Source organism: Cebidichthys violaceus, unplaced genomic scaffold, assembly GCF_023349555.1.
Source record: "Cebidichthys violaceus isolate CVI_PGR_0920_01 unplaced genomic scaffold, fCebVio1.0.p SCAF_47, whole genome shotgun sequence".
Lineage (NCBI taxonomy): Eukaryota > Metazoa > Chordata > Actinopteri > Perciformes > Stichaeidae > Cebidichthys > Cebidichthys violaceus.
The window spans coordinates 1,117,553-1,141,735 of record NW_027176672.1 but is presented as its reverse complement, the minus strand read 5'-3'; the positions used below and the strand labels follow the sequence as shown (position 1 = coordinate 1,141,735).

General features: G+C 45.9%; 1 protein-coding gene across 1 annotated transcript; it reads left to right on the top strand.

The window, feature by feature from the left end:
- Window positions 1-642: 642 nt before the first annotated feature.
- On the top strand, window positions 643-23,945 carry LOC137886938 (fibulin-2-like). The gene is made up of 17 exons (XM_068729646.1): window positions 643-707; window positions 2,854-4,283; window positions 10,927-11,041; window positions 11,481-11,610; window positions 13,418-13,610; window positions 14,447-14,665; window positions 15,372-15,482; window positions 16,005-16,109; window positions 16,920-17,051; window positions 19,102-19,239; window positions 19,981-20,121; window positions 20,368-20,496; window positions 20,989-21,114; window positions 21,464-21,580; window positions 21,665-21,793; window positions 22,437-22,560; window positions 22,959-23,945. The coding sequence occupies exons 2-17, from the start codon at window positions 2,954-2,956 to the stop codon at window positions 23,314-23,316; spliced, it is 3,597 nt and encodes a 1,198-aa protein (XP_068585747.1). The 5' UTR covers window positions 643-707; window positions 2,854-2,953; the 3' UTR covers window positions 23,317-23,945.
- The last annotated feature ends 238 nt before the right edge of the window (window positions 23,946-24,183 follow it).

Below are 24,183 nucleotides of genomic sequence, written 5' to 3'. Positions count from 1 at the left end.
ATCAAATTCACTGCAGTCTAGTTGAGGACGGACCCTTGAGCCATGCAGTGTATCACATTCCAGTAATTACAGCTAATACAATTAGCCAATCCAAAAAGATCACAAGCATCATGTGATGTTTGTATGAGCTTCATGTATTTATCAGCGTGGCTTCTCCATCAGTAAACTGCAAATCAGGCAATCGTTTGGCACCTAATTGGAAGCTGTGTATCTGTAAATATGAGGTTAAACAACAATATTTGTGAACACGCACAAATGTACATAAACGTCACAATTCTACTTCCATTCTACTGTAACATAATTACAAGATTGTATTACCAGAGAGGCACCATTATTTCTTCTGATCGTGATTATTCTTCTTCACAGATATTAACTTTGAGATCGTGACAATTAGAGTGACGACACATTTTCCACTGACTCCCTCCGTGTTTCTTCTCTCGTATTTCGGATGACTGTTGATGCAGAAAATGAGAACAGAAGTATTTTCGAAAAGTTGGAAATAATTCTATGGAAGTTTGTCCCGCCCCCCCCCCCCCCCAGACACACACACACACACACACACACACACACACACACACACACACACACACACCAAAGGGGGGAGGGAGGGAGGGCGCTCCCAGCCTCCAAAGTCGGAGTCAGGACACAAACTTTACGCACAAGTTTCCTCTAGGAGCACAGCAGCGCCGCAAGGTCAGAGACGCAAGGTAGGCAGCGTGATTTCTATGGATAAAAACAATCGACATATGAAAGCACACTTTTATTTATTGATCATTTCCACTGGACAACATGTGGACGTAAAGGGACACATATTTAGATATGGGATCAATCATATTTTTAGTGTTTGATATTTGCTCTTTCCTGTTCCTGGGTATCTTATAATATGCTCTTTATTTTATTTAATGTGTGCCTTACGCCTGTTAACGTCCACATGTTACAGTCGGCTTCTGTAACACGATGAGAAACGACACAGATGGTTTGATCGCCACAACTGTTGCTGAAGTATCCAATTCGACAGCGAGCTCGTGCGCTTTCTTAATTTATTATCCTTCACTGGAATATTTTGGTATTTCAGCGTGTCTTCTCTTTCGGTTCAGGAATCCGCATAGCTGCGTGAAAACACTGTTTGCGCGTGCGTGTGCGCGCGCGATTCACAGTGAGCAAAACAAAAAAAAAAGGATAAAGGTCATTTTTTGGCTACTGCGATGACAAGGCACACAGTCGCTGTTTGAAATGCTTGGTGGGACATTGCCTGAGCTGATAGCTGAACAAACAACCCAACAGACTACTTCTCATTCACTAAACAGCCCCATCAAGGCATTTAGAGGCAGAGAGTTCCATTCTCAGTCTCATGAGCACCAAGTGGCCTTTTTCTCCATGTGTTACACTCACTCTCTATGCATGTCGTAGACAAACTGAGCTGGACAGAGTCCACTCAGCGTGGCAGTGGGCCATGCGCCTGTTAAAGACCGCAAGATCTGGTGAAATGATTGTGTACCTGCAGAGACACAAAGACATCATTGATACTCTGAGCAGAGCTGCAGTGCACTTTTGTTTGGGGCCCGAGTCAGGAGGGAAGAGAAGCTACAGACGTGTTTATTTACATATTGTTTTCATGGATGCGCTGCATGTTTTGCTCAGCACACTATAGAATTGGATCCAGTACCAGTACCAGTGCAGGTAAAAGAACCAGGTTCCTGCATGTCTTTTTATTTTCTATAAAGATCAGGAGTTATACGTCGTATACTTGCATTTGGAGCTTGATGCTTCCAAGACAGCGAGTGAGTAGGCCGCTTCAGCTGGAGGGGAAAAGTAATCCGTGAACATCTCTTATCCATCGCTTTCTGTTGCTGCTCCTCTCTTGGTGGGAATCTATTCCAGGGACATGCAGTTTGGGGTAAAATGTGATAACAGAATAGGCTGCAGAAAGAGCGCCACTGAAAACAGTGAGAAGGATTTCAGCAGAAAACGTCTTGAGACAAGTTTGTCATGCAGAACGATTCATTCGAGTTCATCTCTAATTTTAAACCGGATTCTTTAGACTTTTTTTTTTTGCAGTAAATGTCACATAAGCCTCTTGCGACTGGCACAAAAGCGAGCGGAGAGGAACAACAGGAAAAGTGAAATAGAAAACACCTGGTTCTCAACATGCTCCCTGATTTGAAGTCACCTCACCGTCTCACAGGATCAAGCCTGTCAAATCCTGACTTTGTGCCGCTCTGTCCCTGTGCAGTTTAACGAAAAGCTACAGTAACCTCATCAAACCCGTTCATTTCTATACTTTACATGACTTCATTCACTACAATATGTCATTTTGTTGTAACAGCAACTTCTTCTAGTTCTCTAGTTTGTTTATCAGTTTGCACACTGCACAGATATTATAGGCAGAAATGAACAATGGACTGAAATGACTGTAGAGTATTTGCACAACATCCTGGGAAGCAAAACATTTTTATGAGAATCCACTAACATATGCTGCAAAAAGATAACTCAGATAAGCACATCGTTTTTGTATAACAAACTCTAACATTGTCATAGACGGGAGGTTTTGTTGTTTCAGCCTCGGTTATTTTTGTGCATATTTCTCTCAGTTGGTCTTGTACCTTTGGCCAAATTTCCATGTGCAGTCAAATAGAAACCACAGCTTCATCCCCTGCTGTGGTGCCAAACGAGTGGGCATGGAAAAATTAACATTTGGCTTGTGGCCAAATTAAAGCAGACGTGGTTATTAAGTTAAAATATAGTGTTTTTGATAGTAACTGTGAAAATAAACCAAAAATAATAGGATCGTTATCAAAGTTGAATGCCAGACATTTGTACTGTAAATATATTAATCACTGTTTGCTTTCACAGGCTAAAAGACAAACATTCTCTCTCGTCCGGAATAAAATCAAGCCTGAAGAGACACTTACTTACTTTTCTTTCCTTTTTTTTTGTACCTTTTTTGTGCAAAATGAACATTCAGACGGCGACGTTGTTTTTAAGTTGGCTGATTCTGTGCATGGACACCTGTCTAAGCCAGAAAGACTGCGCGGGTGTGGACTGTCCCGTTCTGCAGGGCTGCATCCAAACGGTTCTGGAGAAGGGTTCCTGCTGCCCCACCTGTACTCAAAGAGGCTGCACCTGTGAGGGCTACCAGTACTATGACTGTGTCCAGGCAGGCTTCCGGAAAGGGAAAGTCCCAGAGGGGGAAGCTTACTTTGTAGATTTTGGGAGCACCGAATGCGTCTGTCCTCTGGGAGGTGGGAAGATAAGCTGTAATTTTATTCCGTGCCCTGAAATTTCCCCCAACTGCATTGAAATTCTCCAGCCTGCAGACGGGTGTCAGCAATGTGGGAAAATAGGCTGTATCCATGGCAGCAAGAAGTACGATGCGGGACACTCCTTTCACAAGGACCGGTGTCAGGTTTGCCACTGTCCAAATGATGGCGGACGGCTAATGTGTTCACCTGTCCCCGGCTGTGACCTCCGTAGTTCTAATACGCCGACCGCTGAGAACAACAACCCTTTGAGAGACGCTGGCAGCCGTCATAACGGCCGACAAAGGAATCCCAGAGTACAGTTCTCCGAGCTGGCACTGGGAAACACTTTACCACTGTATAAACCGGACCCACCCAGTTTTGGCACAGGGGATTATGAGCACTCACTGGAAGGGCCCACATCTTCCACTATCCAAGATCTGGCCCAACCACTGGAATCTACTACAGCACCACCAACGTACCCAGCGGAAAGCTCCACTTCCCTCAGCTCCCTTGATGACAGGAGACATGCGCTCAGGGAGACACAAAGCAGTTCTGATCCAGAGACCAGCAGTGAGGCTGAGGTCACTCGTGACATGGATCCAACGACAACAAGGGAGCAGAGCGAAACATCCACAACGCTAACAACAACCACGCAGAGAGCGACCACGGAGCACCGCAGGCCGCAGCAGGAACTTGGGGAAAGGACCATTAGACCCAACAGTGGCAGAAACAGAGAGGCACAGGACTCTGTAGAAGACTCAAACAAGGGGACCGGGCACTCCGGCCATGACGAACACAGTCAGGGCAGTCACACGGGGAGTCATAGCGGCTCCCGTTATAGCGGCCATAACGAAGAAGACAAAGTGTCGGTGGAGCCCGGGCAGCCGCTCGGTAAAGAAGAGCAGACCTCACATCCCGCTATACAGTTCAGTCCCACCAGCAGAGCTCCGGTCAGGATGAGGGAAGATAGAGAGCGGCCTCAAAGACAACCCCAAACCCTCTACAGCTACCACCCTCAGGAAGGACAGGGAGACGCTGAAGGTACGTGATCACGCAACGCTTCATTTCAAAGAGCTGTAAAGGAGCAGGGTGTAAGATTTAGGGATATCTATTGGCAGAAATGGAACATCATATTAATATTATATTAATAAGTATGTTTTATCTTGTGTATAATCACCTGAAAATAACATTAGTTGTGTTTTTGTGTCCTTAGAATGAGTTGATACTGTATTTATATATATATATATTCAGTATATATATATATGTATGTATGGAGCAGGTCTTCTTCAAAGATGCCGCCATGTTTTCACAGTCGTCCAGAACAGACAAACCAAACACTGGCTCTAGATTGGGCCATTCACGCCCACCGTATTTGTCTTACAGGCTTGGCACATGGGAGAAGTTTCAGTTGGTTGCAATCTGCAACGTCGTCGCTAGATGCCGCCAAATACCACACACTGCACTGATAAGCATATTTTGTGATCAACAGTATTCAAACCACAGAAATAGAATAGGAGTAGAACGGACATTCCTATTCAAATCAACGCACTATGAACCAAACAGACTTGCGAGGAGTCGTACACACACTGCGTAGAGAGCTTAATGCTTCATCCACACACTCTTGTCACAGCGTAGGAAAGCACATCGCTATCGCCAGATGAGTGACATCTTTGCTCGGCTTATTCTCAGTAACCAGAGTAGCGTTAAAGCGCGGTGGCCGGGTCCCGCCGTCCCTCAAGCCTCACTCCCCTGCCGCTACAGAGAAGGACACGCTAGCTAACTAGCCAGCCATCCGTCTCCGGAGCTGTGTCCGCTCTCTTCCTGGCGAGCTGCTACAACACTTTACAGACCCACTGACGTGTATTGTCACGACAACAACGAACGATAATCGACATTTTCTTTTGTGCTATAGTCAAACGATCATGGAAAACAGTTCAATGTTCGTTCTCCTCCTATTCTACTTCTGGGTTCCTACATGTTCTTCTTGAATAAAGTCTTTGAAAGCAACAGAATTGAAAAGAAATCTGAAACATAGAATGTTTTGATTCCTTCAATGCCCACAGTGTGGTGATTTACAGCCTGCTAATGACGAGGTTAGGCTGTTATCATTTCCGAAGACATCGTCCCTTTCTTTTTCTCACATCCTGTCTTTTGAAGAGAAATTCATAATCACTCTATTCTAGCTGGCAGAGGTCCAGGAAAAACAATTGTTCAAGGAAAGTCTGTTTTCCCTGGATAGCGTTCATCTACCTTCCTCGGAAGAGAAAAGAACAATACGAAGTCCGTGCTCATGTTCGTGCATTCAACTTGAGAGAATGCTGTATTTCCCCAGAGGTTTGTAAGTAGAAAATAATACTAAGCCCTGTGCTATATTTACATTAGTGGGCTTCTAATATATCTGATAAATCCTTTAAGAGCAGCTGAAATTGCATTTTCACTCCCCCCCGCTCTGCTCCGGTGAGAGCTCCAGGGTTGTGCATCCTGCCTGCATCCTTCATGTGATTATCATCATGTTCTCAAGCAGATCAGCCCCGTCAGGACAAATCTACCACAGGCACCGGGCACTGATTATAGGGTTAGGGTCAGAAGATATGAGAGAAACGTGTATCATATCAAAGTATGATGTTAAGTTACAAATATACAACAGGTCTAAACATTCTTCCTTATGAAGTGAGTGAACTACATCATGACAGAGTGGGTTTTATTAGCCATCCTCACTCCAGAGACTGAATTAATTGAGTGTGTTTTGTCCAGCGAACCACAATCCGCGGCACGTTGTTAGCCCTTCTTTACAACACTGTGATTTTTGTTGGGACCTGTCGGGACAGTTCTTTTCTTTCAGCACCTGGCCTCCATAGGTATGTCTCGTGTATGCTGAACGCATCGGTGAGGTGCCTGTCAAGTTCATTTACCAGCACAAAGGTGGAGAATATAGGTTAGAAATTGACTTGGTTTGTTGCTGTTTGCCGTCACACATTCTGTTAAGGAGAGCTACACACTCAAGTCAAGTCTGGGTAAAATGTGAAACTGTGTTTGAGCCAATTTAGAAACTCTTCTATTCATTCAGGGAGAAAAAAAAAAGACTTTGACTTTGACAGTTTTTCCACAACGTCCGTAACTGCATTAGGATGACGTCCAGATATTCACTTGGGAATCATCGCTTCATGGAAGAGAGTTTTGACTTTGAAAGTCAAGGCAGGATGTGTTTTTCTCCTGGGATAAGGAGCTCGGACTGAACGTAGGACGGACCGACACTGTGCTGGTTCACTGGTGGTGAAGGCCACCGGAGTGGTGACATGCTGAATAGGAACAGGAAAATAACACCGCTGATAAGGGCCTTGACTTATTCCTGTTATCAACGCCATTAGTAGAACACGCCACAGTTATTCTGGAGAGGAAAAGAGAAGGCATGAATAACAAGAACACCACCATTTTTCTCTGCAGTGGCCCATTATCTGCTCATTCGCCTCTCGCTCTCTCTCCACCCAGACGCAGTGTGTGCTCAGAAGGGGGGGGGTTGTTCAGGCTTTGTGGTGCTGGGCTGGACCTGGTATAGGATTTCTTTGGGGGTTGTACCTGTGAGCGGCATAATACCCATGTGATGAATGAGACCACTGTTGTGGCTTGATTGCCAGACGCTGCTCACTGCTCCCTCATGAGCCGGAGTGATTACCCCGACTCTCGTGAGGCTGCTGGTTTCCCAATCTTCCCGGTAATCATCTCATCTGAAGCACACCTCCACACATCCTCCCCTCAGTAGCTTCCCACTTTACCAAGCAGCAACCACAACGTTGAACCTTAGGCATGGAGAAATTAATTAAACCGAAGCATGCAAATCTTCTGAGTCGTGGAGGAATAAGTGAAGAAGTGCTTGTTTTCATCCACAGCACTGTCACAGCACGCTGCCTATGGGAGCTGAGCTGATGTGTAATTTTCCTTATAGGATTAGAAGGAGGGTGGATTCCAGAGCTTCCCGTCTGAGCGTTCATTCCTGCTGCACCACTTCTGTGTAGATCAGTTTGAAGAAGATAGCGCTCTCGGGTTAATCTAGGGTGCCTTCCAGGTCATTTCCAGGAATTTTGGCCTCACCGCGAAACCGCCTGATCCACATGTCACCCTTACGTATAAATAAAAAAACATCTGCGCCAGATGCAGGAAACCACTCATAAAAAAAGACCAAATGTATAAGTAGAGAGCGATCGGTGATGAATTGCAGCACAATAACAGATCTGTCATTAACATACAGGCAGCTGGATACAGATGTTTTCTCCTCTGAATATGAAACACAGTAAACCTCTTTATACAAAATCTTACATTCATATTTATGCTTCATTGACAGAGAATAGTTTCTTCTAATGGGGCTTGTAAAACCGACCCGTTAGCTTATGTTGTTCTGCTGAGTTATTTTCGTCCATCGGGTCCAAAATCAGGATTTGGACAAATTTCCTCTGGAAAGAACTGAGCAAATTTCCTGTGTTCTGGGTTTGTGAACGCACTTTTGGAATATATATAAGGCATAATAAGGCAATTGGGAAACAGATTCAGATTACAAGATTACTGTGGAGAAAAGTTGTTCAGAGGCGTGCAGCGGAATACACTTAACCAATTTAATATGCAAAAAGAATCTCCGATGCTGATGTTTCCAAGCAGGAACTTTAGAAAAACACCACGGGTGTGTGTGTGTGTGCGTGCTCAGATGCGTCAAGGACATGTGTGGCATCCTGAGGAACTGCAAGCTATAAGTCACAGTAATTCAATGCACCATTAGCGATAAGTCCTCCTGGCAATCTGTGCGCTAGTGTTTAATTCAGCTTTTCTTACCACAAGGAGGTGTAATTGGATTGGATGCTGTATGAAACCATCAAAGAGCGAAGCGTCGACTGACCGTAACCCCGGTTAAGACTACAAAAAGATGGATCACACGAACGTTGGCTCACTATCTCAGGGAGATTAAGACATAAACTGTCAATAATTGAAACCTGGATTGTCCGTTTTTGAAGATGAAGTCAGTGATGACAGCAGGAGAGCCCTCCCTGTTAGGTCATATCCAGCTGTTCTTGGACGGTGATTATGTGTTGAAGGTGAGAAGAATATTGTGTAACTCCCACCAGAGCTTAACGCGGGACTGCAGACGCACGCACGCACACACACACACACACACACACACGGACATGCTGTAAAGCTTTCAGCATCAATCATCTGACATGTTTAACCACATGGGTTTGCATGTCATGGACCTTTGGCATTGGCTGTTATTCCCGTTGTTGTTCATGTTCTCTTCAGGCCCACCTGTATTATAAATCACTGCCAAGGCCACAAAAGAAAAGACACACAAGCGTTGATTAGTGGCCCTGCGCTGCTTTATGACACCCCCAGACATGTCGAGAGTTGCCCTTTTTTTTCGGTTGTTATTCCAGCTTCATATTTTCAAAGGGTGTGATGTCACCAGTTTTGGATTCAGACGAGAGCATCTGGTGTTAATGCTAGTCAGATGGAGATGTATAATGACAGGCCCGGGACAGAGAGATGCTCTTCGGCTACCTTTCAAGTGTATATTTTCAGATCCATTGTGCGAGCGCAATAAATCAACTTAGCTAATTATTGCGCTGCTGAATGGAACAAGTTGCGATATAGTCTTAATTAGAAGGTCCGTCAAAGAGACAGGAAGAGACCCGGGAAGCTCGGCTAAGAGAGTTTATCCAGGCTGCAACTGTCGGTTCTGAAAAGTGATGCCAACGGGAAGGTGACTTTAGCTTTCTTTCTAATAGCTATCAGGGGGCGTCGTCTCCTCTTCAACGTAAAAAGAAGCTTGACGTTCATTTCGTAAATTATGCTCCCATTTGGAGCAGAATAGACCATAACTTAGGATATGCTTTAGGGCGGGGCTACCTTGTGATTGACAGGTCACTGCCACGGTGTGGTCCAGTCTGGGAGTTCTCCCTGTTTTCATCTCACAACTTTAACTCTTTAATGAACTAAAAAGAATGTTTTTTTAGTTCTAGTTTCCAAAAACCAAGATGGCGACGGCCAAAATGCCAAACTCCAAGCTCCAAAAACCGTCACAGTGACAGTGATTATGTTAGTTTCCCTCCAAAGTAATTTCATCCACTAAATCCTTTGCAAACATGGCGACAAAGTGCATCTTAACTCTGTGTCCATCCCACACTGTGAATGGAAACATGGAGCACATCTGTGTGGTGTTCGTGACGGGGGGAACTGATTTCACCTGGAGGAAATGAATAGGAAGCACAAGGAGGAGAAAGAGTAATTACGTTCTCTGTCTTTTAATATACTGTACCTTCTCTCGGGTTCAAAGGGGACTTGTTTAACTGCACGGTTGGCACAGATACTGTAGTTATGTATCAAAGAGTCATTGTGCCTTTCGAGGTTTAAACCTTTAAATTATGCACGCTTGCTCTAGTCTGAGTAATTGCCTCGGTCTTGTTACATATCGGTAAATCAAAGGGAGTCATTTCAACAGTGGATGTGAAAGTTGAAATGTTAGAATGACCCGAGGCACTGTCAGATGTCTGTGCTGGTTTTCATGTATTTAGAACTACAATAAGAGGACTTGGTCTGTGCTGTGAGAGACCAATTAAAGCTTTCGTCCGGACTGTCCTGACATTTTCAACAGGTATTCATGGTCCCCATAGGATGAACCCTACTGACTTTCGCGATCCCCTTGGATGCATTGCCATGCAATTGGTAGACACCTTTATGTTCTCCATGGGATGAAATGTAATCGCTTCAACGACCCCGACTTCATCTAGTGTAAGCCGAAATTCAAACTTGCTTTGGTTTATGACGAAATTCCTGCAAAACTAATGACATTCCCATTAGCCTGAGCTGTACTCTGTGTTTAGAGCTAATGAGAAAATGTTATGCTAACATGCTAAACTGAGATGGTGAACATGGTGAACGATATACCTGCTAAATAGCCGTATGCTAGCATTGTTATTTCACTCCTGTTAGCATGCTGACATTAGCATTTTCTCACATTTCTGCACGCCTGGGGGGAGAAGTTTCAGTAGGTTTGCATCTGCCAAATCCTGCACACATGCACCTATAAGTTAAGCCACTACAAGTGTTTGGTGTGAAACCAGAAAGACAAATACTCTGTCCTGTATGGTGCAACTGTTAAGACATGCATGTCATGAGCTGAGTCCTCTACAGTAGTGCAGGAGCCACAAATCAAAGCTGGAATGCGCTGTCCTGTTATTGAAGGCACACGCATGCATTTTTGTGTTTTGTCTCTTCCCAGACGCAGTTTGAAAAGAGGTGCTAATGTGTTGCTCTCTCACTCTGCTCCAGCTCTGATTCGCCAGGATGTAACTAAAAAAACAAAAATGGGCCAATTCCACTTTGAAGGCAGTTTTATAGAGTTTTGTGTTACATACTTTTCCCTGCCAATGTAAGTGAGAGCAGGGTCGAGGAGACCGAAGTGAAAAACACACATTGTGCTATTTACAGTCTAAGTCTGAGACGTGTTGCACCAAAGATGAAATACAGTTGCACTAACCACGTTTTACAGCATCTCACCGATGGGAATCTGTGATGGGAAATGTTAAACCTTCCTCTTCCAGCTGAACTCACATTGTTACCATTATTTTGTGCCATTCCTCTGAAACACATGGCTGCACTAAGTGGGATAAAGCTGGAACTGGGTGTTTGTGTTTCATTATAGTTCCTGCCAAGGAGCTGTTGAAGACCTGCTGCGAGACAGGGGAGAAGTGGGCTTCAGCTAATGGTCACTGCAACAACATGGAGCCGCCCACAAGAGACAGGCACTCCATCTGCTGGTAAGGCCGCTATTAAACGCCCGCTCAGATCGTTTAGCTTAATTCTTATAATTAAATACAACAAACCGTAAATCATCATAAATGATCTCTGTGGAAAGGAAGTTGCCTGTTTATCCACTTAAATGAACAAGTTAGATTTAGTAAAGTGACATAACTAAAATGTGCAGTGAAATGTGTTGCTATTATGTTTAAGATCCGTCACATTTAAGTACATTTTTCTTTGGAAACACAGAACGGTCCTCGGAGCTTCGACTGGTAAATTGATAAGATTTAGATTTAAATTTCTCCTTCTGATTAAATGCACAGAAATTTGAAAACAGCAGCTCAGTCAGCTCTGTATAGCAGCACTTGTGACAGCTAACCACAGTCACTGTTTCTGTCGGGGCTGCAGTCCAAACACTCAGGCGGCGCTTTCATCCTTTGTGCTTTTCTCTGCCAGGACTGCCCAACAACAGTGCTGCCGCGGTTCCCTCCGAGAAGGCCGGTGCTCGGCTGGAATGAACGCAGCCAGAGCTGGAAATGCGTGTCGAGAGGATGCCGGCGACAAATGTGGGATTGATCCCTACAAGGCAAGCATCTGCGATCAGAAAACCTCCCTCGCAAAGGGCAAACTCAGTTTACTGGGTTCACAGTCAAACATGATGACGTCGTCGTTTTAAAATGAAGCCTAATACAGCCTGAGTTAGCGTATTGATGAATGCATTCGTCAATGTAGAATTGAAAACACATGCAGATGGTGCTGTAGCCAGACAGTGAGAGTCTCTCTGTTTGAGCTACTTTATTCAAGATACCTCCCCTGAGCATTTACTGCTGTTGTGCCAATTCCCTGTTATTCAATTACCTTATTTCATTGAGGTAAAATGATTTAGGGCCAATTGCAGCGGAAGATTCCCACAGTCCTAAAGCTCCACTGGCTTCAAAGCAGACCTCAGCATTTGGAAATGTCAGATGTCAATTGTTTGGCCTTTGTGAAATTGTGGAAACGTGGCCTGATAATTTAATCTGGTAAAACAGCAGCAGCTTATAGACACAAGGCTATTATGGCGGTCAACGTGCGTGAAGTCACGGTGACTTTGTGACTCCATTGTGGTCGTCCAGACTCCCAGAGACGCTCATATTTGCCGTGTGACCTGAGTGCTGAAGGATTCTCGCTCACCTGCTCGGAGGCCCCTGCGCAGCACGAGGCCATTATCGACTCCACGCTGCAGCGCAGCTGTTAAATATTGGTTTTCATCGCCTTTTAGCGGGACCCCTGTAGATTAAGTAATATCAGGCCATCTACAACCACAGTGCATCACAGCGGCCATTACTAGAGGTTTATGTTTCATTATGCCCCCGTACACTTTAAGTGGTGATGTTGCAGAGCGCTACAGGGAAACAGAGTGAGAGACTCTGGGCTAGAAGAGAGTCCATGCTTGTAACTATCAATGTTCATTTCAACAGGATTGAGAGTCTGAAGCAAGAGCTGTGAGTTCATTTAGACACAGTGAGCTCAACGTTAACGTAACGTTTATTGCAGAAACTACGCTCTGTGGCAAACACGTTCAGCAACATAATCTATACAAATGAACAGAACTTTTATGATTTTTTTAAGTGTGAATGCGATCGGCAGATGTAAAAAGCTAATGATATATATAAACGAACCACGGTCACATGATCGTGACACAGTGAGGCTGTGAAGGCGGACTAGTTGGCATGATGACGTTTTGTAGTCTCAAGTAGCCACGTGTTAGCAACCGCATCTTATTAAGAAGATTCAAAATACTTGAATTTACTAAAGTATTTTACATCATAGAACAAAAGTTTGAACTCTCTTAAGCTTGTGTTAACCACATGCTTATGTCAAGAATCTAACCTAAAACACATTTAAAACATCATTGACTTCCAGACGAGGGAACCGGAGGTGCAAAAATGCTAACTCTATTAGCACTAGAAACAAAGTAGGACTACAGCTGAGAGGGATGGGAATGTCATTATTGAACAAATACAAAATGTTAGGATGGCACTAGAGAGAAGGTTAAGGGACGACTGAAGTAATTACAATTTACCCTGATGACATGGTTGAAACATTTGACTTAAAACAGCCTGCTGGTGGGGCTCCAGGAAAAGTCAAAGGATCCCCAAAGTCCTTAAGATTCATCTTACTGACCTCGTGGATAAACCATTTAGTATTGAGATGTGTCCCTCAAATACACGACAACCATCGAGGCACTCGAGGAAAAAGTCAGGATCAGATCAATGTTGTCAGCATGGACATGCAAACAGTATGGACCACCGATTGTAATCTTTTTCCCAAAATGCACAGCGGCTACTCTAGAGAGCTCAATGACCCGTGAATACGTGTGAAAAGACTAACCGTGTGTGTGTGACCCGCAGGAGTGCTGCGACTGCTGCTCTCTGGGGCTACAGTTCCTCCGTGAGGGGCTCCGCTGTGAAGCCCACCAGCACCTGGGCTTCCACTGCAGACACGTCTTTCTGACATGCTGCGAGAGGGAGGAGAGAGATCAAGACGGCTGGCACTCAGTCAGAGAGAGGCCCGCGCTCGACTCCACTCCGCAACCCAAAAAAAGTACCGTCATCTGCACACACACACACACACACACACACACACACACACACACATGCCAGAATGTGAGTGCATTGCATGCTCCATGCCAAAGGGAGAGGATGTTGTTGGGTGGGGGCATGTAATGCACTCCAGTGCGCTGCCAGGAGAAAGCAGAGATTTCAAACAGACAATCCATTTTCGTTGAAAGGAAGCATTGTAGTCGGATCCCCCAACCCTGCTGAAGAAGGTCGCGCCTCATTGGCCTCTCAGAACAAAGTATAGCAGCCCAGTTCACCCCTGTGAGATCTAAAGCCTGTCTGCCTGGCATCGCATTTAATCCCTTTTTAGTAAATCACCTTGTTGGTGTCTTGCGCTGATTTGAATCGGCTACTGCGAGGTGAAAAACGCCTTTTGAAGAGTTATCTGCCGTGTGGTCGTGGCTGATCAGGGGCTTTTCATTAGGTTGTTTTTTCCTCTTCTATGGTTCTATTTCCACCTCATGACAAACATTTCGCCCCAGCCTGTTTTGGATTCGACACAGCTGTCGATGAAACGTGAGAAATACAGCAAGACGTCCTCCGTTAAGTGGTAAATCACAACATCTTATTGTAACTTGCATTGTTGCATATTGCCGTGCTGCATGTGTAATTTTTAAGAGCCCCAAACTCATCCAAGACGTGAATAATGTGCTGATGTGGTTTTGTGTTTGCAACAAACAAGAAAAGAAATCCACCTTGTCGTTGTGGCCGTCATGTTGTTTCTGTAATTATTATATATAAAAGGTGTTTTCCTATGTGAAACGGTATCATGCATGTATTCATATCATAGAGTTGTATCGCCATCTCTGTGTGCCGTAGTATCCGACAGCCCGTACCCTAAAGAGGCCTTCTCCATCGGTGAGGAGCGGGACGGGGAGAATGCAGTGGAGGGTCCCGTTGAGTTGGAGGACGTGGATGAGTGCCTGATATACGAGGGCAGGGTCTGCCACCACCGATGTGTCAACACGCCGGGCTCTTACCGGTGCGAGTGCCTCCCTGGGTACGCGCTGCAAGAGGACGCTTTCTCTTGTGCACAAGGTAAAGTGAACGCCGCCGATCGTATTTCGTCACACGGCGCTATAGCAGACGTTTCCAGAGCACAGGAAAGCGACTCTCTTCAAATATGATTTACAGTCCGTGTTCCTGTCAGGAAGACCCCATTTGTCCTAATTTGTCTGCACATTCAGAGTGTATCATTTTCCTGGTTTCTTTGAGTTCCTTCCTGTCTGCCTGCACTGATTCTGCCTAATAATAGTTATTTTAATCACGCACTAACATCCCTTTCCTGTACCGACATCAATGCCCACCCGATCGCATCTCTGCTGATGTCGAAAAGCTTTTTCAGCTGAAGGGGGAACAAAAAAAGCATGTTTGTAAATCACTCTTTGCACAAACTGAAGGTCCGCTTTCGATGTATTTTCAGGTAATATTGTCTGCAGTGTAGCAGACTTTAATCAACTGTGCCTTTCACCAACACAAGCCTGTCTCAACAGGATACTAATGCCAGAGCTCCCAGCAAATTACAGTGAGGGTTTGGGGCTCACTAATAAAACCGAATGTTTGTCTGCAGGCAGCTTGTTTTCCTGTCTCACCGTCTCTGATATTACATCTCTGGTCTGTTGCTACGAGGCGTCACGCCGTCGGCTCAAGCATCTAACTAAGACCGCGGACGGCCGAGAGTTGCAATTCTTGATTGCGGCGTAATTCCTCGCTCACTGTGACAAGCTTATTCATGTCTCTGCAGAGACGGTGGACGAGGAGAACAGGCTGAAGGAGGACGACAGAGCGGCGGCGGAGCCCACTTCACCTCTCCCGCCTCCCACCGAGCCCGCCGTCCCATCCGACCCCTGTGAAGGTTAGAGCCGCTCGGCTTAATAAGCGGACGGGGGAGCCTCGGGCCCGGCGGCCCACGGCGAGCTCGTTCTGTCAACCTTACGTCTTAGCGGGAGACTGGAGCACGCCTCTTGATGCAGCCAAATTATGTTTAGAGGACCGCACAGGCTGCTATAGATTGAAACGTTATTATGTCAAACCTCACCCTCCGTCGTGAGCCGTGATTGTGCTGCAAATGTCAAACACAAGTGGTGGGATGGCAACAAAGGTTAGTTTGTGTTCAGCGTCATTCTCACCAGCTCTCCGTATCATAATCTGCGCGGGGGTCGAGTTTTGTTTGTCTTGTTCGGTTTCTATGACACCAGGGTGGGGGCCTGCCACGCTGCGGGCCAAAAGTAGGAAATACAATATGAACAGGTCAGGGGTCAACCTGCAACACGGTAAATCATGTTCTGCCTCCCGCCCAGCTCTCCTCTGTCGGTGTTGTGTGGAGTAGTAGCACAGGATATTTCGTTTTCACCTCACCACGCAGTATCATTTTCAGGAAACGGCCCATGCGAGCAGTACTGCGCCTCAGTGGGCGGAAGGCCACAGTGCTCCTGTTTCCCAGGATTCTCTCTGGTGACGGCTGACGGACGCTCCTGTGAGGGTAAGGAACACACATTTAATCCGTAATGCTGAGAACCTTTTTTCTTCACGTCACACCGGCACGGCGTGTGGAAATTTCGTGCAATTATAGAAGTGAAAAAAAGAAAGAAAGGAAAGGCTCTCAGTTTCAGTCGGAGTAGTTTTGCTTCCAGTCGAGGAGAGTTTCTTGGCATCGCTGTCTGCCCCTGATTCTTCTTTTCCTCTAATCATTGCCTCTAGATGTGCAGAGGAGATACAGACCTCGTCTCCTTTCACTCTCAGAACAAAAACACTGTGATTCAGACCCACAAAATATACATATATATATATATAATATATATATACAGTATATATATATATATGTCATCTTGTTCCTGAACTGAGACTCTACCGGAGGCATCATCTCAACTATCCATGCATTACCCCGATAACGTGGATCCCATACTCACCCTTTATTCCCTCTCAGAGTGGCGGCGGGCTGTTTTACCGTGAGGCTGATAATCTCCCGCTCCATGTCTCTGAGCTGTCCCCCTGGGGACGTATCTTTAAGTTAAGCCACGTCCACCGGTCCGTCTCCTGCTTGTCAGCCGCAAACTGGGGCAGCGACCCAGAGAGTAGCTCAGTATTGTGACAAATTTCTCATTGTGTGGCTGTTACACCTGGTGGCCTCTCTCCCAGAGGAGGGTCCGGCCCGTCTCCTTAATCTGCTCCTAACCGCCGACTGCTACACACAGACCACGGCTCCTCGTCCTACGCCTGTTCCTCCAGCGTCTGCACCTTTCATTATTAGTTTTCTCTCTTCACACACTTGTCTTTTGTCCTTTGCATCCAGACGTAAACGAGTGTTTGTCCGGGAACGTCTGCCAGTTGGGTGAGCGCTGCGTGAACACCGCGGGGAGTTACGTCTGTCAGAGGCCGATCGGCTGTCCCCCGGGATACCAGATCAACAAGGACATTTGTGAAGGTACACCGCCTCCTATCAAAGAGCTCACTTCCACCCGCAGAGAATATGTTGTTCAAAACCAGCAGGAGAGCGTTTGTATCACTGCATGTTCACAATGTACGGAAAAACACACATTGTTCAGGCAAACAATCGCTTAGACCACCCATCGAATGTAAGTCATGAAAATGAGTTGTTTAGTTATTTTACTCTCATGTGAGCACGCAGACAAAGAGGAATAATAAAAAGAAACAGCGCTCCAGAGAGCTTGTTCCATAGTATTTGCTGTTAACTCTCAATATAAAGAGCTTTCCTGGCTTGTCTTTGTGGGTGGCGCCCAACTTTGAGCTGCAATAGTACACCTCCCAATACTTCTCATTATTTCCATGCCCCATAAATTGTGCCTGAGCCGAGGTCTCATTCACAGAGCGGCAGCAGCGTTCAGGAAGAGGGACCCCCGAGATGAGCTTTAGATGCGCTCTAAGTTCTGTTTGCTCCTGCAGATGGGTTCCAGGCAGCTGATCTGCAGCTCCTTGTCAACTTAAAGAATGCTCAATCAGGCAAAATGAGCATTTAACAAGAAAGTATGTTTAATTGAAGCTTCCAAACAGCTGCCAGTGTAGGTCGTCGTCATACGGCGCGGAGAGAGAAAAAACAAAACGCCCAATTCATGGGAGACTGTAGAGGAATGCTGCTTTTGCCTCCTCTCACAAATGAAGCAACGTCACCACACAGGGAAACATGTGGAGCTATTTATTCAAGAAAACAATATCAATAACAAAAGAATATGCAACGGAGTCAAATGAGATCAACTTAACTGAAGACAGTTAAAAATGAAAAAAAGACGTTATCCTGTTAAAACAACATTACACTTCCTGTTTATGTTATATACGCATTTTTATATTTAACACAAATATAAAAAACAAAACATTAGAAATAGAGGCAAACAACAGCAAGAGTCTACATGCTAGCAGCTCTGTGAGGCTGTAACACCAGCATGGCAACATGTCTGTCAGCAGACTAGCGTTTGGAAATCATCACCGCTGAGGCTGCTGGGAAACTCGTTGGTTTTGCAGGTATTTAGTCGTGAACGTTTGATTTGATGGCACTAGATGAAAGGTCAGAAAGGTCCCCAAAGTTATTACAACTCGTCCTTGGGGAAGGGGGGGGGGGTAATGGCAATCCATCCGACAGTCTATTGAGCTATTTCACACAGAGTCACGTCTCTAAACCTCACAGTGGTGCTGGAGGACAAGTCAGGGGATCACCGCAGGCATTAGGATTCATTGTCTGGGAAGCACAAGTCCTTGAAGTTGAATAGCAGCCCGACCAGTGAGCAGTTGAGATATTTTAATCTGGACCCAAGTTTCTTGTTGTTAGCGTGGCTAAACAGAACCCAAGTCATTTGAAGTTGTCTAAAACGTTTCTATTCATAAAGAAGTGTCATTTCAGCCGATTGTGTTGTTCTGTTGGCGTGCGGCTGCTTCCCAGAGCTGTTTTAGGCCTTCATGCAGCAATTACGGCGGCAAAATCCTCCAAACCTGCTTGAAAATACAAGGCACTCGTGCATTACACACACACACACACACACACACACACACACACACACATATATGCACCACATGTTGTGTTCCTTTGAGATTGTGATTTCCCTCCGGCTTCATTTCGTCCTCCGGCCACAGATGTCAGCGGACTCTTGTGGAATAATACTGTAGTATTCTTCCTCACACTGCAGAGGAGTACTGCTGGTCTTAACTCATTAGGTGTCTTCATCTAGCTGAAGTAATTCGGGTCATTTGCGGTTGATTCGTATAGATAAGATTCCTTCTTTTCCTCTTGATTAACTTCTTGAGTAACGTCAGAGAAAGCTTTATGACGGATGAGCAGCATGAAAAGTGAGCACCTGTACAATCTGCCATTTAACCACAGTGCCACTCAGTGGTGAAATGTGGCATTACATGTATGTTGCAGCTTCGCACTGTCGTTAACACATGCAGTGGATAATTAGACTGAAACTATCATTAGTTTTGGGTCATCAGTCCTCTAGAGCTCATTCATTCCTCTTCTTCCTCAGATATCGATGAGTGTGTGCAGCGGAGCCACAGCTGTGGGGTCGGGTTCGAGTGTGTGAACACCGAGGGCTCGTTCCGGTGCAACCCCAAACCTCGATGTCCTGTGGGCTTTAACCGGGACGTCCAGGGCAACTGTATGGGTGAGGAGAATCAGGGGTTTTGATGTGTATCACAGCGAGGTTCGCAATCGCTTTAATATAATTTATACATATTGTTTCTGGTTTTAATTGTGCTAATAGAGGAAATATACTGAAGTTTGTTGAGGGGGAAACAAACATGTGGCGCTGTGCGAGGGATAAATCTTAAATAGCAAGTAAACAAGGGGCTTCAGCCTCTTTTATTACATAACAATCAGTATTTTTTGTTTGCTTTGTGAGTGAGTGAACGGCACTAAATGATTCACCCCACAGGTGAATCATTTACGCCATCGCAGGTGAATCGGCGCGGCTTCGGTGACAGAGGGGTTAAATGCCACACAGACAGCAGATCAGACGGGTTGCTGTTAGGGGCTTGCAGAGGGGTGGATGAAAGCCAACTCTCTGTCCTCCTCCAGTACAAACTGATGCTGTGGAATTAGCCCCCGGGGGCAGGAACTGGGGCATGTCGAGGCAGCCGACGCCCCTGTGGAAAGGAGTGTGAGAGAAAATGCTCTGAGAAACGAGCGAATTGAGGAAAATGTCAGACACACAACAGAGTTAACCGGGTTGAATGCGGCTGCGTGATGTGCGTCTGCTTTGATACCTCGGCGTGGCTAAAGAGCGACCCTCTGCTCACTCATGCTCTGCCTTTGTGCCTTTGGGCCTTCACTCTGTCTTCATCTTCATCTTCACCTCCCTCTGTCTCTCTCTCTCTCTCTCTCTCTCTCTCTCTCTCTGCAACAGATATTGATGAGTGTGGCTCTTCGGCCCAGCCATGTAGCCTGGGATTCAACTGCATCAACACTGTGGGATCCTACATGTGCCAGAGGAAGATAATATGCAGCCGCGGCTATCACGCCAGTCCTGACGGATCCAGATGCGTTGGTATGATTTGTAGTTGTCACACGTGAAGAATGTGTGACGGTTTGATGTACAGTCTTGAAGACGTTGGTGTGACTGAAGTGAGAGCATTATTATTTTAGTTATTTTTCCAGTGCAGCAGAGAATAAATCATATTACTTCACACGTGAAGGAGAGTCGACGAAGACAACATTCATTCATGAAGCGGCGGCAGCTGCATGTCATCGCTCTCATTTCCGTCTTGTCTTTCCGTCCACGTGTGTCTCGTAGACGTGGACGAGTGTCAGAGCGGTCTGCATCGATGTGGAGAGGGCCAGCTGTGCCACAATCTGCCCGGTTCCTATCGCTGTGAATGCCAGACGGGCTATCAGTACGACTCGTTCAGGAGGACGTGTGTCGGTAGGTTGGACATTTAAACGTCGTGCAGAGGAAGCACATTAAATATGTTGCCCTCGCTCCCCTGCTCGTTCGGTTCTCCCTCCTCTCCGCCCCTCCATCACTTGTGCACACCTTTCACACTACTTTACAGCCACCCCTCGTCTCTGCCTGCCCACTCCTGTTTGTTATTCTGCAGTGGGAGAGCTGCTGCCGTCTCCCAGGCTCAGCTTCTGGCTCCTGCGGCAGCCACCGGGCCGACCACGGCTCCTGCGGCAGAGGACTCCGTTTCTGGCCTCCCCTGCTGCTCCCACTAGTTTTGTGATTCTCTGTGTTGTGACTCTCATAATAATGGACTCCGCTCAAGTGTTTAGACGATCAGCAGGCAGCCGGCCTCGCCTCCCAACGCACTCTCTCGTTTGACACACACACACACACACACACACACGGGCGCCCGAACACACACACTGCAGTACACGTTAGCAGAGGTATGATGACACTGCTTCTTCCTCTCAGATGTGAATGAGTGCTGGCGCTACCCGGGCCGCCTGTGTGCCCAGACCTGCGAGAACACCCCGGGCTCCTTTGAGTGCTCGTGTACCTCTGGCTTCCGCTTATCCGGCGATGGCAAGAACTGTGAAGGTGTGTGTGTGTGTGTGTGTGTGTGTGTTGTATGTACGTGTCGGTGCATGCGGTTGTATGTTTCTTGTGAACGTGCGAGTGAAAATATGTGCTTTGTTGGTGTGCAAAGCGTTTGTGTGCGTGCATGAACAGTGCAGATCCCTAGATGCATGTTGCTGAGGAGGGATGGGGGTGATGGGTGTCGGTGTTACACTCTCCATCACGCCGTGCCTCCAAGCGCAAACCAGTAAAAATAAAAAACATAATTGGCTTAATAACAACATCGTGTTTATATGTTCGGATGAAAACATTGGAAATCCTTTGATCAAACGGTTTGTGACAGTAATGAGCTCCAACCTCTAATCTCCAGACGTGAATGAGTGTTTGGGCAGCCCTTGCAGTCAGGAGTGTGCCAACATCTACGGTTCCTACCAGTGCTACTGCAGGCAGGGCTACCACCTCAGGGAGGACGGGCACACCTGTGAAGGTGGGACACACACTAGTTAGATGTGCACATGTTAGATTATGAATCACTTTCACGTGACCTACTTCCTCCTTGTCGTCCGTCCAGACTTGGACGAGTGCTCCCAGAGCGTTGGCCATCTATGCACCTACAAGTGTGTGAATGTCCCTGGCAGTTACCAGTGTGCCTGTCCCGAGTATGGATACACCATGTCTCCAAACGGACGCTCTTGCAGAGGTGAATACCAACCCTTAAAATAAACACATATTGCTATCTGCTTTGAAACTCAGCTCCAGCGTCCAGGTGTTAAAATATGGTAAATAATAATAATTAAAACTAAAAACTAGGCTTCTCACAGGAGACCAACACTAACATCCTGGAGTCCTGGAGTCTTGAGTCTGTCCCATTCATCCACAACAGTTGTCCTACACAAGCTTTGTTGCTATTTATACTATACTATTACAACAACTACTGAACCTTAAAGCCTTTCAGCTAGCTAACCATTGCTCAATTAATTATCATATTCAACTTGGCCGTGTGTAAATAGCCAAATAGCTGCTGTGTGACTATTCTCACCCCGGTTCAAAAGCACCCATTTAACTCTTCACAGAGTGTATCGTAATGGTTATGCTCAGATAAATCTAATTGGTACTTTTACAGAGGCTCAGTAATTACACGGACTGTAAAACTTTATTGGCCTAGAAATATTGTCTTGCTAATTTCATTTTCTTTCTTCCTCCTTGAGCATTCCCCCCCCCCCCCCCCCCCCCCCACGAGGACTAGTTTCTGTCTTACACGTTTCCGCAGTGAGGCTTTTCCTCAAAAGTTCAGCCGTGACTAACGCGCCTCTCCTCGTCTGTGCATTGACTGTGTGCTTTAGATATCGACGAGTGCTCCACGGGGGCCCACAACTGCTCTCTGGCTGAGACCTGCTACAACATCCAAGGAGGGTACCGCTGCCTCTCCCTCGACTGTCCGCCCAACTACCGCAAAGTGTCCGACACGTAAGCCCTTCCATCAGCTGGAAGTCCATTCCGGTGTTCAATGGGACGCCTCGCTGACCTTCTGTTATGTTTGTATGATGCATGTGAGGGAAGTCAAATGACAAGAAACATCTATTTATAGTCGATGAGGACAGTCAGCATTAGACGGCATCAATCAGTTTAACTGATATCATGCGCAATATCATGTGCAATAGTACTTTTTATTACTAAATACAAATGAATATTAATAATCAATATCTATCTCTCTTAATTTTTCAGTGTAATTCATGTGCATTCTTCTGTTTGGAGATTATTTTTGATTTGATGATGGTCTTCCCTCATAAGACAATGAATCCTGTCCTTTGAATCGCCTTGTTGTCTACATAAAGTCTCCTGGCCGTCCTTTCGTCCCCTTGCAGGCGCTGTGAGCGGATCAGCTGTCCCAACTACCTGGAGTGTCAGAACTCCCCTCTGAGGATCACCTCCTACTACCTCAGCTTCCAGTCCAACATCGTCATCCCCGCTCAGATCTTCCGCATCGGACCGTCCCCCGCCTACTCGGGCGACAACGTCATCGTCAGCATCACGCAGGGGAACGAGGAGAACTACTTCGGCACCCGGAAGCTGAACGCCTACACCGGCGCCGTGTACTTAAATCGACAGGTCGGCGGCCCGCGGGACTTCTCAATTAACGTGGAGATGAAGCTGTGGAGACAGGGGACGTTTACCACTTTCCAGGCCAAGATCTTCGTCTTCATCACGGCCAACTCGCTCTAACAGTCGGAGAGGTGCCGTGGCCACTGAGGACCTTTTTCCTATCACTATTTAACGACGTCATAAAGTGCACCGCTGTCTGCCGTGATTGGTTCGAGCAGTCACTCTCTCGTCCAGTTCAAGTTGATATCCAAACATTGCTGTTAGAGTAGTGGAGGAAACGGCTTTACATCAGTGTCTGCTTTCACCGCAGTAACAAAAATCTGTAATTATCTATTTTTCTTTATACTCTGCATGTCATTCATTTTCCACGGCTCATGCAAAACACATTCCAATGCTCTCAAAAAGCCTGAATCCCAAGCAATAACATTGGAGATACAGAGATATGTATTATGTCACCTGAATGAAACAGTTTGCCATGATGATCTCACCCAGATGTAAATCATAAAGGTCATAAGTAGCTTAACGCTGCTCACATTCTGCTCCGTGTGGAAGCAGAAGAACTCGTCTCCTCCCCCCCCGCGCTGCTTTTGTTTCGTTTTGTCTTTGAAGTATTCTACATTCTATCATTTGACTCTTACATGCTGTATTTTTGTATCCCTGTAATCAGACACATTATAAATGGATGTATTATATTTCTCATGCTAGATTTATACGTTGCAAAGTATTTTAGTAAAACAATAAAAAAAAACACCAATGTGATTTGTATTGACTCATTTTATTTATAAGGAGGAATATTATTTATATTTCTCACTGGACAAGCTTATGTTCTCTGATCATATGCAGCTTATATTTATATATACATATGCTGTAGTGAACATTACTCCTCTGTGACGTTGTTCAAATGTATAATCCACTCTTGTCGGGGCATGTCACACAGTAGGTATCCATGCCTATTTACATACCTGTTCACACCTTGCTAGTGAACCC